Source organism: Manis javanica, chromosome 6 (assembly GCF_040802235.1).
Source record: "Manis javanica isolate MJ-LG chromosome 6, MJ_LKY, whole genome shotgun sequence".
Classification (NCBI taxonomy): domain Eukaryota; kingdom Metazoa; phylum Chordata; class Mammalia; order Pholidota; family Manidae; genus Manis; species Manis javanica.
Window position 1 is genome coordinate 59,646,063 of NC_133161.1, and position 17,090 is coordinate 59,663,152.

Genomic DNA, 17,090 nt, shown 5'->3' on the forward strand with positions numbered 1-17,090 from the left:
ATTAGCTGTTGTTACCTCTAACTTAAATATACTGTAATTCTGAGATGGTTTGGTCAAAAACTGTATTTTGATAACTACAAGAGCATTACCTTTGTATGTGGAATACATATATTCATGACATTATTTCCCATGCTAACTCAGGATTCTCTTGTCACTATCTTAATAACGATGAAAGTTCTAAATATTATTAAAAATTTGAAAAAATTTTTTAAAATACTTTTGGTAATATATCTAAACTTTGTTTCTTAATTGAATTATAATAAACTTTTGTGTTGAGCTTTATTGTATATTTAGAAAATTCTCTCTGAAAAAAATACGTGCAAAACTAAAATCTATAGCTTGCTTCTGAATGGATTTACATTATCTTAGCTGTACATTTTTTTTCTTATTTGTCCAGCAGTGTTATTGTTAGTTAATGGAGTGATGTATGAAAAATTGCATAAGTTGTACAAGGAATGCCTATGCTTTCTTTTTAACTAAATTTATTTCATTCATTTAGATGTTATATTATCAAAGCAAATGAAAAAATACTACATATTCATCTATTTGCTCATTAACTCATACAATATGTTGACAGTTGTCCTAATCTTGGGCAATATGCATGGACAAAACATTTTTTTTCCTGTTCATTTCTTTTGTGATTGCATTTTCCAATTAAATGGCCTTTCAAAAATGTAAAGAACATTTTACATGTTCATTTTAAAATTTAATATCTGCTTGTGATTATTTATATTTTAAAAGGCCTTTGTTTCTGGACTGGATTATTACATAACTAGAGTAGGTATGTATAAACGATTTGTGTGTTCTCTATTTCTTATAGACTCTACAAAGAAACTGAAGGATGTCCTTGAAGAATTCCATGGCAATGGAGTGCTTGCAAAGTATAATCCTGAAGGGGTAAAACTTTTTTCTTTATATCAGTTTCATATATGCTTGGAGGAGGGATTTCTTAATGAAGAGTTCTGGGGGAAAAAAAAATATATATATATATGTATATATATATACACACACACACACACACACCATATACCATAACATAAACAATATGAAATTCATAAGGAAATGCTAATGCTCCTCTGGAAGATACATTCAAAGTCACATACTACATTTTTCATTCAAAATAATTTTGCTAATGAAAATAGCATTTCTGTATTGTGGGCTTGAAAGAGTATCTATCATCTACAATATAGTGTTAGGTCTTTTCCTGGAAGTCAAACAGGATTGGATAGAAAGGGAGAGAAAGTGTACCTGACGCTCTTTCTATGACCTACAAATTCTAACCCTGTCTGAAGATTGGTGTGGGGCAGAAGGATTACAACTTTTAGGGAATTATTCCCTTGACTGAAAAAAGATTCTGTGAACTGGTCTATTACTTTAAAGAGCCAGCTTGAACAAAAAGAGGAATTTCTTCCCCCTATCTTGTTTTAACCTACTACTGGTAAGCTTAGAGCCCTGAAATTATTTCCTTATAAAAACATCATGCATTCTCAATTGCTTGAACACATTCTTTAATGAATGCCTGTGCCTTCCCAGTTTACTTGTTAAGTAACCTTCTGTTAAATGTTAGCTGAGAAATGTTACATTTTAAATGGTTGACCATCTTGACTGTGAGTCCTTTTGCAGCTTCATGGAGTGGTAATGGGGTTGTATGGGAGTAAAAGCAAACTACCTTCGGCAAAAAGACCCTTTTGCCTGGCTGTGCTATCTAGCCATCTAGATTTATTTGCTGATTTAAATGTGATTTATTTTTGGTTATCATTGTCACTGTGGTTCTGAATATTTAGAAGAGCACAGATCTTGGTTATCCTTCAATTTTATACTTCTCTGGAATTTAAAGAATATTTACATTTTAGTAAAAACCTAACTAAGTTCCAATCTCAAAACTTTGTTTTATAATTTGCTTTCAGTAATTTTAAGTTAGCTATTTTCCATGCCATATTTTCTATTCTGTCTACATTCTGACACATTACCTTTTAAAACTCTTTAACTTAGGATTGCTTTTTGAAAAATAAGGTTTATTATTTAATGCCTAGAAAAATGGGAAAAATAAGGCAACTTAAAGCCATTCCCATTTTCCTGTGACAGGGAAAAAAGGAATGTATTTTGGCCTACATTTCCCTCACATTTTATTTTCCTAGATGCTATAGACTGAGAAAAAAATGTTGACAGATAAATTTATAGAACTGTAAATCTCAAAGATTAAGACAGCCAAGTGGGGGAAGGTAAAGATGACAACATTGCTGAATTGCTCTAAGACCCAAAAATGTCATTAGTGTTTACATTCCCAGCCATACTTGAAAACATGCAGGTTATTTAATCTATATACAGAGATAGAGCCAGTTTTTTCCTCCTTAAAGAATGCTGCTGGCTATAAGTTCAGTTAGAATGTGAGCTTGTCTGAAACATAGCCTTTTTGCTTCAATGATTTCTTATTTAAAAGACTCTCAAGACTTAGTCTTACTGATGTTATACATGTCATGAGGACTATCAGTCACTGTATACTGGATTTATTGAGGTAATTACTAGATTCATTATTAGACATATGATGTCAGCCTTTTAAATAATATAATACCTCTCCATAAATGCACAGATCTGCTCTTACAGTGCCTTATAAAATAATGAACAGTTGAAAAGCAAAAACCTTAGATCTCCTTATGGCCCCAAAGCCATTCTACTTTAAAAGCAAAACAGCTCTCATCTTAAGGCTGACAGGTATTTTCCCTTCAGGAGAAAAACTGTAAGTTTATATGACTCTTGTAAACATCAGTAAGTATTTTACAAAGCAACCAGGAAATTAAGAATATTCAATATTGAGAAAGAAATCTTTAAGGCCTTGAGGTTCTCTTCAGTCTACAACTTCATCCAATTTATAAAAGGTTACTCGAACAATATGACAGAATTCACACCATGAATCTACACATGAAGTTATTACTCTCTACTAACTAGTCACATTGAGCCCGAACTTGTTTGGCATAGATGACTACTTAACTGATGCTCTTATACAAGAAAAACTAGAAAAGTGATTCATCTAGTCAGCCTTCAGATAAATAACTAATCTTTTGTTTTCCAAAATGAACATGGCTTGTATCATCCACATAAAAAAATATATTGTCAGGGAGAACAACCTAAGTCTCTGAAATCACTTTTTCCCTTACAAAGTAAAATTGCTTAAATGATAGATGCATTATTTTTCTTATTCACTTGAAATACTGAATTTTAAAAAGTACTATGTATAAGCCTTAATCCAATGAAAATATGACCTGTTTCATAGAGAAGAAATGTTAAGTGCAGTGTATGGATGAATCATTTATTTTTCATTTATTTTATATATTTTTGATAATTATTATTTGAAGAAATAAATAATAGAATCAACAAATAAATAAATCCAAACAATGGCTTTAAAGATCCTCTAAGAAAAAAAATTTATAAAAGTCTTGAGATTCCCAAACAAATAAGATTATGAAGTTTTTAAATAAAGAAACTGATTTTAAGAAAAGTAAAATGACTTTCCCAAGATTAACCAGCTAGGTTCATGACAGGAACGGTAACTAAAGCCTAGTTGCCTGGAATCCCAGTTGAAGACTGATGCTGTCCTCTTCCTTGATTGACTAGAATGCAGAAGAGAGGGAAGGCCTTGGGCAATGAGAAGAATAAGGGGAAGAGCAAGGTATTTTCACATACATTGAATGATTTTGCTTAAGTAATGAGTACAGCATATGCCGGTGTCCATGATCATAATGACTCATGCCTAACAAAGTAAGGTATTCCTACTGGTCTCCACTTAATCTTTTGTGAATACTTTAATGTTAAGAGTATGATGACAGCTAGTTTGTAGTAGCCATCCAGTCTTAATGTGAAGGTTCACAGTAAAACACAGTCAGGATATCTCAGTTACAAATCATTCATGGGTATAGTGGAATTTGATAATATGAGGAAAACACAGTTTGGTATTGGGGGTGTACACAAACACACATACACACCCATACGGATTTCTAATTCAATTTTAATTGTTCCATTGATCTCAAAAGACGTGGGGAGAAATTAAGTAGCGGCATATGTATTGAAAAACATTTATATTTAAAGGCATGGAGAGAGAGCTAGACATGGTGTTAATAGAAGGAAACATTAGGAGTGGGGAATAAGTATTCATAATCTAACATATTTATACATGTTATAATCTTAACCAGAAGGTTTTAATCATACTGTGTGTGTTACTAATTGTATTTACCTCATATCAATTAGAACTGTTTGCTTTAAAAGATTGATCTAGTCAGTAATTCTCAAGTTTTAGCTTGCTTCAGAATCACCTAGGTGTCTTCTGAAAACACGGATTTCTGCCTGCTCCCCTGCCCTCTCTGTAATTTCTGTGTGTCCATGATTGGGCTCAAAAATTTGTATTTCTGTCCATTTCCTAGTTGATGCTTTTGCTGCTGTTTAGGAACCAAATTTTGAGACTCATGGATTTAGGGTGTGTTTTACAATCTATCTACGTAACTTGACCTTTCAGCTAAATTATCAGCAATATGAGATAATGAGTATAAATTATCTTACATTAACACATGTATTCTTTCTTTCCCTGCATGCACAGAAACAAGACATTCTTAACCAAGTAAGACTTTTTCTTTTCTATTAAAATCTGTCTTTTCTTTCTTTATTCTGATGTGAGCTATGCATTTCTCATCCATAACACTGAACTGTACTGTACCAGTAAGGTTCATGTAATCTGTAAAATTATCTGTAATACTTAAAGTTATAATTGACTGATACTGTTCAAGCCTAAGTCTCCAATGGAGGAGCTGGATCCAGAGTGTGGGCTTCAGTTTTGTAGAACTCTTGAATTTAATTTTCTGTTTTCACCAAAACATAACCAGGCTCTGATAAATAATTTATTAAATGAAAGTCTTAATTTATTAACTTACAGTGAGAGGTTTAAAAATTCCATTTAAATGTAAGTGATAAGGACTATTTATTGGTCTAAATGCTGTTAGAACTGGATGAGGGAAATGTAATTGAAAAGCTACTAACTTTTGCTCTCCTTGGAGAAAGAAGAATTCATCTGTTAGTTCAGCCATTTTCCCCTGGGAAAGTCCATTTCTAAAGCAAGTTTAAGGTCCATAGTTCAGTTGGGTGTTTAGAATTACAGCACATTTTTGGGTTCTTTAAGTGGATATTTCAGTCACAGTAAAACACATGACTGGTCTAAAACCATAATGTCATCTCCCTTGGACAATACTGGACATGTAATAGCAGCTTCTTACAAGTTTCCTTGTGGTTTCAGTGACAACTGTAATTTCATCTCCAACATGTTACAATGCAGTTGATCACATCAAAATTATTTTAACTGACTTAGATACAGAACTTAACATATTTCAGTCTCCTAGGATGGCACATAGCTGAAACGGCAACCCACAGACTCTGATAACTTTCACTAGCCTCTTTCAGGGAATGGCCTTTCCCTAATCTCATCCCCTACCTTTGTGGAAACCTACTAGCTCACCCAAAGACGCATGGCATGGGTTTCCCGGTGTGAGAAGACAGCTCCTCAGAGTAAAGAGCTGCTTTTATGAAGCTGGCCTTAGCCATTAAAGGGCATTTGTTGAGCGTGCTGGTCAACAAATACACCTTTGTGCACAATCTCCATCCCCATTAGAGGCAGTCTGAAAACTGGTGTCCAAGTTAGCCCTGCCTTTCCCTGAGGTCAGCAGAATGAGTTTCTTCCATCCTTTCCCTTGCTTAGTCTTTGTTCCAGATGCAGTTATTTAGTAGGTTTGCAATTTCTGTTGCAGGATAGAACAGGGAAAGCTGAGGGTAGCCGAAGGTAAAAAACAGAATGAGGGCATGCATATTTATTGCACTGTGCATGTTCTCTGCCTGTCAGTGTTCTGCGAATGTAGGATTTTTTCTTTACATTTCCTGTCATTAGATGATCCTTGACCCATGGCTAAGTTACTTTTGCCTAGCTCCCTGGACTTCCCTTATCTTTCACTTGGTACTTCCTACTGTAGTTTCTGTTAATTTGTGTACCCTTTCTGTTCAGACAAGTGAGTTGCTTCAATCCCTTAATAGGAAACCTGGGAATTTAGAACCTACATTTTGTAGTGCTGTTGCCTTATGTAGTATTATAAGTGTCTTTAACAAGGATATTGACATTGATATAATTATTAGCAATGATAGAAACACTCTTTTATTGTAAACTATGATTGTCCTTCTACAAACAAATTCAACCTTGCCCACTAAAGAAAGCATCTGGAAAGTATAACAGAGAAACCTGGTCTTAGGAGTCCAGCTGAACTGAGTTCAGATTCCTCATGTGCTCATATTAGAAGGTCTTTGACAAGTTAGTCCATCTCCCCTAGCCTCAGTTTGATCACCTATAAAAAGAAGAGAGTATTGGCTTTTTGAGTGGTTAAAAGGGTTTAATTATAAAGTAGATGTAAAATAATAATTTCTGTGTCAGACATATAGGTGTTCTATTGATGTTTAAAGGCAGTGGCTATTGGTTGCAGTTTAGTGACCAACATTATTTCATACCAAAGTTCTGAAATATATGTGAAAGGTGAAAGTGAGAATATCTGAGAAATACCCCTAGCCAATACTGTAACTTTAATTTTCTCAGAGCCTAACTTTTCTCATCTATAAAGTAAGCAAAGATAACTAATGTCTTTTCCAACTCTAATTTTCTTCTACCACAAGGTATGAGTAGAGGACATAATATGTGACTTGCTTCCCCTGCAAAGCCTGACTGCAATGAAGAAAGCTATCCTGGGAGTAGGGTTATTTGTTGTATTTGCTGCATCCTCTACAACTACATAAATGCCAGGATAATTAGTTAGCAAGGAATGGAAGTTACATGTTAACCAGTACTTCTGCTTCTCTTCCTTATTATTATCAGCACAGTTTCAGTCATCTTCCTCTTCTTATCAAACCCACAACCAGAACACAATTTTGAAAACACACCATCAAATGAAATAATACAGTGCCTATAATTCTGTTATTAACCTGATATTGACTATGCATTAATTATTGTTGTTGCAATATATAGTAACTTCCATTTCAATATGTAGCCTCAGTTTTTTTGCCTTGATACTCATAGAATTGTTGTAACAGAATAAAACTATGTCCAACAATTTGAGAAGATATACAGATGCTTATGAGATTAATTGAATCATATAATTAAATCAATTTGAATGGCTTCTTGCAGATTTCTAGTAATTGCACTGAGGATCGATTCTCAACATTTATAAAATATACACTATCTTATTCCTATGAAAGATTTAGAATTTGAGAAGGACCACCTGCTGTATCTTATCCTAAAAAGCTTAGATTAATGATTTTACTGCTTCAAGTGGCTAGGTGGTATCTGTCACAGTTGATCTACTTCTCCCCAGCTTTCTATAATAAATATACAGAAATTTAAAAACAGGTAAATATTTATCAATTATACTAATTGCTTCCAATTGCTTTTTCTACAAATGAGTTTTTAAAACAAGCTTAAATAATTTGGAAAATAAACTTTTAACTCTCCTTAGTTTAATAATAACAGCCAGCTTTGGACTGTGGTATTTAAATATGTAGATTATTCTTTCATTCCTTTCACCGTATTTATTAAACAATTTATGTAAGAGTTAAAAACCATGTGAGAGAAAAGTGAGGCTGGGATCTTCAGGTGATTTTTTCGCACTTTTCCAAGGACAACTAGAACAAACATTTTAGGCGTTTGCTGCAGCTAAAGCTTATTTTTACAGCTTGCCTGTCGTTTGTGTGTCTTATCAACAGGAGAACTTTTTTGAGCAGAAGAGCATTCAAGGACACTAGGGAAAAGTGACTGTACAAGTTTGCGTAGAGAAGCTTAGACCATCTAAGGATTTTAAGTTTTTTTAGTAGGTAAAGTAAATCATCAATAACATTTATAAGATCAACACACTAAATTTTCTATTTATCAAAATACTACCAAAAGCAATGTGGACAATAGACTTAGGTGAAAAGAAGACCAGGTTTGAGTTATTGAAGCAGTCCAATCAAGTGATGAAAAATGGCATGGCAATTGGGATTATAATGGAAGCTGGGCACAGAATTAGAACACATTTCAAAGACACAATCAAAAGTAATAGGTTGCACTTAGAATGTCTCAGGGTATGAAAAGAGTTACAGTCAACTCAAGAGTTGTCAAGATTCAGCAACTGAATAGATACACTAGTACTTTTCATTTATATACTTTATTTTATATCCTTTTTTTGGAATTGGCATGCTTACTGATAGACTAGTCAATTCATTCAAAGTGATAAATCAGCTTTCTAGTAATAGATATAGAAATAAATATTGGAATGGAAATAGAGAAAGAAAACTTTTAAGTTATTGTCTGCCTCTGGGCTCTTTTTCCCAGTAGCTAGCACAGTATCATACACAGAGCAGTCAATCATGTATCTTGCATCATGTGTGAATATTGGAAAATCTGTCTATATATTATGCTTTAATTATAACATTATGGGCTTAGAATATTTAGGTCCTTGGGACTAACTAGGAGCTATTGACTTTGGGCAATTTACTTTTTTGAGCCTCAGTTTTTTCATTTATGAAATAGGAGTAGTAATAGCTTCTCTTCACTGGGTTATTGTGAAGATTAAAGTATAGCATATACATAAAATCCTTAGTGCAATTTCTAGGACACAGTAACATTTAGATCATATTTTCATTTAATCAGGTTTCTAATATCATCTTTCCACTTATGGATAATATAACATATTGCTGACTATACAGATTAAATGGAGAAGTTTGGCATAAAAACACCCCCAATGAGAGATAAACATACAGAAAATGAGAAAAGCCTTTAGGAAAGGAAGAAGCTATTGGACTGCTTCCCAAATGCAATTATTGCACTTATAATGTAGACTAGATATTGTGTCTGGCCCTGTGGGAGAAACAAAAATGTCCAAGATGGTCTTTGCTATCAAAACTGTCAAACTGATAAATCTGTTTTACAGATTGCTTCACCTCAGGGAATTCTTACATCCTGAAGATAATTAGTGGATTCCCTGACCCAGTGGTAAAATTTCAGTCCATTCCTTTAATATGCTAACTATTTTCTGCTCTTCTATACCTTCTCAGCTTGATGATTCCTCTCAGTATTGACCATGATAGATTTGAGCTTTGATGGATTAAAAAGAATGATATTTATGGAATGCTATCTATTTGAATCCTTCCAAGTTCTTGGTTATTTTGTTATCACTAGTTTTGTTGATTTTCTTTTGCTTTAATGTGCTGTAATATTAAATATATAGCCATGTATTCTCATATTTATACTCATTTGAGATTTATCAAGTGAAAGAATATATTCCTGCCAAGAGCATTTTGTTTACTCTATTTTATAAATTCTTATCATCCCACCTGAATTGATTTTTATTTCTTGTCATATTGCTTACAAAAAAGTAATTCAGTGAAATTTTGCTCTTTAGCTATCCCAGTGTATATACCTAAAATATATAACAAGGATGTACAGGGTAGAAGACAATGATAAGCACTATGCAATGCCAAGTTGTGTTGGATCTTACAGTCTAGCAGGGAAGAAGATACACATATAATATGCCTGTACACATACCTGCATTAAGAGAACTCCCTTTGGATATTGCCTTTTAAAGTGAACACACAAGGAAGCAATAATTTAAAAACTGGCATTGTTAATGAAAATTGCATAGGCACAGTTTTTCAAGACATCTTTATTAGGTTTTATTTTTCGAGGAGAAAATAGCTTTAGTGCCTTTATGTATGTGTTTCAGTGACAGCTCACATCCGTCCTACTGACAACTCTGAAAAATAGACATAGTAGATTAAATGGATTCCAACTCAAGTAGAAAAGTTAGTTGGATACAGATTACTGATTAAAAGATATACTGAAAATCATGATACAAACATTCTTAGAATTCTTCCAATCCCTTGTTTGCATTTTGTAATTACTAAAGCAACTTGGAGTAGCATTATTTTATTCTTGCCATCGCCATCCTTCACTAAAAAACACATTTCTAATTTTCTCTCTGTTGAGTCTTAATAAATGTTAGTCTTAGTTAAGGCTACAATTTAATGGATTATGTGCCTCTGAGGTGGTATAAATTTTTCATTTGTCAAAGCTGATATTAAATACATGCCAGGTTTTCACTCTTTCTTTTTAAAAGAAGTTCCTACATGGAAGTTAATAAGTGACTGTCAAGGAGCTCTCCTCAATTTGAAGTAATGAGCAATCAGTTGCAGTACAAGAATAGCATAAGAAGTGAGACCTTTAAAAATGCAGATTTTTCTGAAACTATTTTAATATCAAAAATGTGTATTTGGAATTTCAGGAAGTTAGTGATGCTACCCATTAATTTATATGCTTTGGCTCATTGGACTTTATGTCAATTTCAAATTTAACACAATTAGCTAATGGTCTAAACTAGAAATAAATATTGGAATGGAAATAGAGAAAGAAAACTTTTAAGTTATTGTCTGCCTCTGGGCTCTTTTTTCCAGTAGCTAGCACAGTATCATACACAGAGCAGTCAATCAACACCTGATAAATGAGTTGAAGTCCTTTCCTTGTTCAATGTTTTAGTTAGTTACTTAATCTATAATAGTTCAGTGATTCACTTTTGTCTTCTAAAGGTCATTTATTAGCTATGTAAAGTTTGTTGAAAATGTGAAAGTTGAACTTGGAATATCTTTTGTCTGATAAAAAGTTTTATTATGGTCATATGATCTTGGTAAAATATGTCAGATCATGTAGTTTCCTGCTGCAAATCTTCAGTGACTGCTGATTCCACTCCACTGTAAAGCCCTAACCTCTTACTGATGGTCTAATATCCTCCATGATCTGCCCGTTCACACACCAGCCAAGATCATATCTTTAACTTTACTTCCTACTACTCTTGTCCTCCCTCACTCCTGCTTCAGTCTCCTGTTCATCTTTACTGGTTCCTATAGAAATCGCTCTAATATAGGAGTGTTTTTACATCTCAGGACATTTGAACTGCCTGTTTTATCTATCTGGAATGTTCTTTCTCCAAATAAGTGCAAAGCTCTTGACTTCATCTCCCTGAAATCTATATTCAAAGAACATATTCACATTTCTTAAGCATCAAAGTTAACTGCAAGCACCCAAAATATGTAAGCACCTTTTCCTTCTTTATTTTTTCTATAACACTTAATATCATCAGGTATTTAGCTTATTTATTCTGCTATTTTCTCATTCCCTTCCTTAGAAGACAAGCCACCTGATGGAAGGATTTTTTACATTTTCCAGTAACATTTTTACCTCAACACCTAGAACAGATCTCAGTACAAAGTGGGTGCACAATGAACATTTGGTGAATATGAGAAAATCTCCATCCTGGAACTGCCAAAATAAAGTAATGATAGAATGATGACATTTATTTTCATTCACTTTGAATCTACTTGGATGAATACTAGTGTTATTTCTTTAGTATTAACAGGGATTTAAAAACAAAGGATCCAGATGGTAGGATATAATAATGAAAGGCATAAGAAATGTGTTTTGAATTTGTGCCAATTTGGCAGCAACATCTGAGCAGCTTCCTCAAGTCAGTATTCTTTACAGATTCTCTCTTATCTCCATAAATAGTTTGTGACTGCTTCTTAAGGAAAAAGAAATGAAAAAGCAGTTTTCAAATTTTTAAACATTGTTTGGTATATGTGTCTCTGAGCTTACAGCCAATTTGATTTTTGAGCGTTCATTCAATTAAATCCAAGCCAATTTTTTTCATTAGTGTTTCCATTGATATGCATATAAATGATCTCATTCTATTTAAAGGTCACAATCTTTGAAAAAACAATTCTAATGCTCCTACATGACAGTAGGAGAAAATAAGATACCTAAGTTTGGAAATGTTTTGCTGAATCATGAGACAAAGGAAATGTATAGATTGAGGACAGTACCCACTTACAGAAATGCTTGATGTTTTGGGCAATACAGTATGTTAGAAGAGATTTGAAAATCTTTCACTAATAAGAAAGGGAGATGAGCTAACCAGGGAAGGCATTGAAGAGTAATTCCTCAATGAACTGGAGATAACTGAAGCAGCTAATTTTCGGCTTTAAATAAGTTTGGCTTTTGCAACATCGTAAGCTGTGTGTCATTACCGGAAATGCGACAGGAAATTTGCTTCCACCAAGGTGGCAAAGAAGTTGGAAAAAGAAGTTTATGTCATCAGTAAAACTTCAGTAACAAATAGGATGACATCTCAGAGAGCATTTATGAACTGAGGAAATTTTGATTCTATTTTTATGTTTATAAAAGGCTTTTGTTTTTTAAAGATATCTGTTCATAAATCCTTACTTTCTGAAAGCAATAATTTGTCATTGTTACCCATTACAGTACAATTATAGCAAAGTAGCTAAAGCACACACAAAGTGCAGGTTTGATTTGAGAAGATGCAGTGAACTTTCCAGTTTTCTGGACTAACAAAGAGAAGGGCAAATTAAGATAATAAAAAATTCATCTCACTTCAACCAGTACTTCCTTTCATTTATTCCTCTTGTTTTATTATTTCACTTATTTTATATACTGCATGCCCAAGGGTATGTTAAGTGCTTTACATTGATTTATTATTACATTTGGATGACATTCCTGAATGGTTGATCTTACACATTGCTTTTATGGAAGAAATTAAGCTTTAGAGCCATCAGAGTAAGCTGTTTTTCTGCTTGCTGAGCAAGGGAGAGCTGCAATATTTGAGTAGGTTCAGAGGTTTTCCTGTACACTGGAAAAAGAAGAACCAAGGAGTAATATATTCCTTGTTAGGAGGGATGCTATGCATTTAAATTTGTTTTTTCCTTTTGATTGGCTATTCCAGTTTTCATCACTAAATCAGAGGCACTGATCTCAAGAAGCTTCTCTGTGGATTACGTAAGGCTCCAAAAAGAGAACACTTGGAAGTGGCAGATTTTTTTCATTACAAGAGCAGATAAATCCCTTGTCCCAAATCACTCAGATGGCAAGTGCAAGTATTAGGATATGAAAGAAAATTGTTTTATTTTGAAGTCTTTGTCTCTGTTTGGTTGTTATTGTTTTACTATGTTTCCCTATTAAACACTTGGCTTGAAATAGTTGTTTTAAAATATAACTATTCCAAAAGAAGACCCAAGAAAAACTTTCAACAATTCCAGGCTTTTGTTCACATTTTATTACCAGTTTTCTAAAGCAAATAATAATAACCAAACCAAACAAAACAAAACAAAATGAACCATGTAATGGCTTGTTAAATATGTATGAAGATATTTATGGTAATGTGGTTTTGAGGTTTATTCTTCAAATACTATATTAAATTCATCCTAACCAACCAAGATAGGTACTGTTATTCTCACTTACAGATGAAGAAATTGAGGCACACAGAGGTTAATACATGTCCCACCTTTTCCCAGCTACACAGTGTTAGATCTTAGAATTGATTCAGGTAGTCTGACTTCAAAACCCTGCTCCCATCATCTGTTATGATACCACAAAAGGTGTGGGACACAGAATAAACAGCAACTAGCTGAATATGAATATGAATATGTTTGTCACATAAACTTCCTATAATCTCATAATAAAATTACCTCCGGATTCCCCAAGGAACTTCATACATGTTGAGGATTATCTATCAATGTTGGTCTCTCATCCAACTAAGATGAATTACTTCTCTTTTGAAAGGCTATCTCTAAGGAACCCTATTAATAAGAGTAGATGTCCCTGCTCAGGAAAACTTACTTGGATCCAGTGGTCTGGCTCCTGGCCTCATCTGTGTATTTTGAGACCGGGGCTTCATTCAATGGGGCAAATTACTTTTTGGAAGTACTTCTGCTACCTGAGGCTACTCTTTATATTTTTATGTTATTCATAGTTTTAATTATGTGTTTCACTCCACTAGTAGGACTTACAATATTCTGTCTTGTTGGTGATTTATTAAATATGAAAGAAAATGAAGTCTTTTTACTGGCAACAGTATAAACTTCTGAAGTGCTCTTCTGAGAATGAATAACCAAAGCAAGGCTAAATTAAACTAAAAATATCAGATTAAGATGTAGTCAGAGTCTTGGAACTACTATTAAACAAAGTGAAATGTTTGGTTTTGTTTTTTATTGATTTGAGATATGTTAGATGCAAAAGCATACAGAATACATATATTTATTGGCATATTATCTAATACACAGAAATTTACTTCCTCTACTGATATCCCTGTACATCATACTCCATTTTAGGTTTATTCAAAATAGTAAATAATAAAATTGGTCATTTTTTGCCACCTTACTCCAATATTATTGCATAGGAAAAGTGAAATTTTTCTATCCAAAATAGCTGTTTAAGGAATTAATTTTATTCTGCCAGGAGTTTGAACAAAATTAAGAGCATCACTCTGCCAAAATTCACTTTTGCCCTATTTTTATTTTCACCTCAGTTACATTAAACTGGACAAGAAAAAATATCCTTCAAGGGTCTTACGAGGACCATCGTCCTTGTACTTCCTTGATCTCAACAGATGTGGCTTTTTTCCAGCTTCTCTGTAGGTTTCCACCTAGTCCCTTCCAGTGGTCTGCCGGCTAGGATCTAACACAACTCCACTGACCTTCTTTTCCATGTGTTCTACATCTAGTTCCCAGGAAACATTCATGCATCCCCACCCCTGCAGCCATGGAGTGTGAGCCGAGTCCAGTACAGTATCATTCACTTGCCTTTGCTCCAAAGCTCCTGCACCCTTGTCCTCTGTTTCCCAAGTAGAACTCAGATTCTTGTCACTATCCTCCTTTGCTTGGAGAAAGCAAGCTGTCTAGGGGGCTCCTTTGAAGCCCTCTCATTAACTTGAGGAGAAAGGGTGGCCTCCACCACCACTTCCCCATGCACACATGTCCACTCTCTTATAGACGTGCAGTGAGTCAGGATAGGCAAGGATCTTGAAAAAGGTTTCTTTAAAAGTCTGCATAGGAAGTTTAGTCATAGAATTTCACTTTGGAATTTTATTTCAATTGATCTTAGGGTAAAATTTTAATGTTAAACACTCTTTCCAATCGTCAAAACCATTCACCATTAGAAACAAGGAAAGGAAATAAAGAAAACTCCTTTTTTTGGAGTCATCATGCTCTGTTCATTCATGACTCTGCATTGGCATGTTCAATTATCTGATTTAATCATTACAACTGTGGAAGCAGGGATATTATTCCCAATTTACAGGTGAGGAAACTAAGTTTCAAAGAGTACATTTTTTTTAAGGTGATACAGATACGGTGGAAATAGAACTGTCCTGAAAATCCCTGCTTTTCTTGCTGTACTGCCACAGGTAAGACAAATGTATCTAATCACCGGTGTCGGCCTAGGATCTATTTCTCAGAAAGTTACCTTCCTTTTTTATACAGCTTGCACCTAAAAATGTTTTTGAGGTCATTTCTACTACTAACAGTTTTGAGCAAAGCATGCAATGTTAACATAGCACAAAATTGTTGACAAAATGTTAATGTAACTGAGTCTTAAAGTGTATGTTTAAAATTTTTTTCAGACAATAGATTTTGAAGGTTTTAAGCTATTTATGAAGACGTTCCTGGAAACTGAGCTTCCCGATGATTTCACGGCACACCTTTTCATGTCGTTTAGCAACAAGTTTCCTCATTCTAGTCCAATGGTGAAAAGTAAGCCTGCTCTCCTTTCAGGTGGTAAGTGTAATTGTTTGCTTTAAAATTTTGTATAAAATAAAAACCTCAAGGGGAAAATCAATATCTAGTTGTCTGTAAGAAAAGAAATGTTTTGCTTAAAAAATACCTTTTGCAGATGTATACTTTACTAAGATTGTTTGAAGTACTTAAAATGTCTCCTACATAATAATAGTTAAATATTAGAGAAAATGTACTTTATCATTATCCACCATTTGTCATTCAGTGTCTTATAAGTCTATGTTTAGGTAATAATTTTATGAGATACTTCCATCAAATATGGAAAAGTGCTCTTTTAAATGACTAGATAAATATGGAAGTTTGATGTATGGAAATGTAATGACAGAACAGTTATATAAAGAAAACATAATATTTAATGTCAATTGTGCAAACTACCAATATATTTGCCCAGAAAGGAGTTTAGATTTTTCTCCTAGATACTTATTGTCACCATAGAGAATGATCAGTCCCAACATAATGGATAGCTTTTTAGAGATGTCCAATGTATTAATACCTGTTCCTAATTGTATTTATCTCCATCCAGTAAGGAAAACAGAAACCTCTCACTGTATTACCCTAGAGAATGTAAAATAAGAAATTGGTTAAACCATGTTGGGGGGTTGAAAAAGCAAAGAGGAAAAGTAAGGTAGTGCAGAGGTAGAACCACAGAGAGCAGCTGCTGTCCCTCCGCTGGAATAATCAGCACCCAGAAGCCTGGATAAAAGACGTCTTTGAGCCTAGGTGAGACGGTGTTCCCTGGAGGGTCCCACCCTGGACTTCTGGCAGGGGATCTTGCAGGATCCTGCTGCTGACTCTGATAGCTCAGGAGCTCACGAGGGGACCACAGTCCTGAGAGTAAGACTCCAGAGGAACGTCACCACGGTCTTTTCAGGATAATGTAGGGGGAACTCACTGTGCCTTTCTTGGTGTGGATTAAGCTGGAGACTAGAGCCTGTTTGCTCTGGAACCGTGTGCTATGAGGGTAAAATGCTGCAAAGAGCTAATAAAAAGTGCAGCCGATTGGCCGCAGCCAGCCCTCTCTGCTTCCTTCCTTCTCAGGCTCTGCTGTCCCCTGTGGAGTCAATGAGGACCCCGCTGGCCGTGGAGACCGGTAGTCTGCAGTAGGGTTTCTCAAACTCAGGACTCTTTTGGGATCATAAAAATTACTGAGTACATCAGAGAGCTTTGGTTGGCGAGGTTATATCTATTGCTATTTACCATATTAAAGATGAGACATTCCAAAAACACTAATCAGCCTATGACATGTTGACAAGAATACCATGTTTTTATGAAAAGTAACTTGAAAAACAAAACAAAATAGGAAAAGGAATAGCACTGCTTTACATTGTTGCAAATTTCTTTAATGTCTGACTTCATAGAAGACAGTTGGAGGATCATATCTGCTTCTGTGTTTCTGTTGCCATATG

At 34.3% G+C, this 17,090-nt stretch overlaps 1 protein-coding gene across 8 annotated transcripts in view; it reads left to right on the forward strand.

Moving 5' to 3' along the window:
• DGKB (diacylglycerol kinase beta) overlaps positions 1–17,090 on the forward strand; it is a 693,448-nt gene that overhangs the window by 136,286 nt on the left and 540,072 nt on the right. For 5 of the 8 annotated variants that reach the window (XM_073238753.1, XM_073238761.1, XM_073238755.1 and 2 more), the window contains exons 3-5: positions 821–897; positions 4,589–4,609; positions 15,513–15,666. In XM_073238753.1, the coding sequence (XP_073094854.1) occupies positions 821–897; positions 4,589–4,609; positions 15,513–15,666 (252 nt within the window). The remainder of the gene's footprint in view (positions 1–820; positions 898–4,588; positions 4,610–15,512; positions 15,667–17,090) is intronic. The other 3 variants (XM_073238756.1, XM_073238757.1, XM_073238760.1) reach the window with 1 other exon arrangement.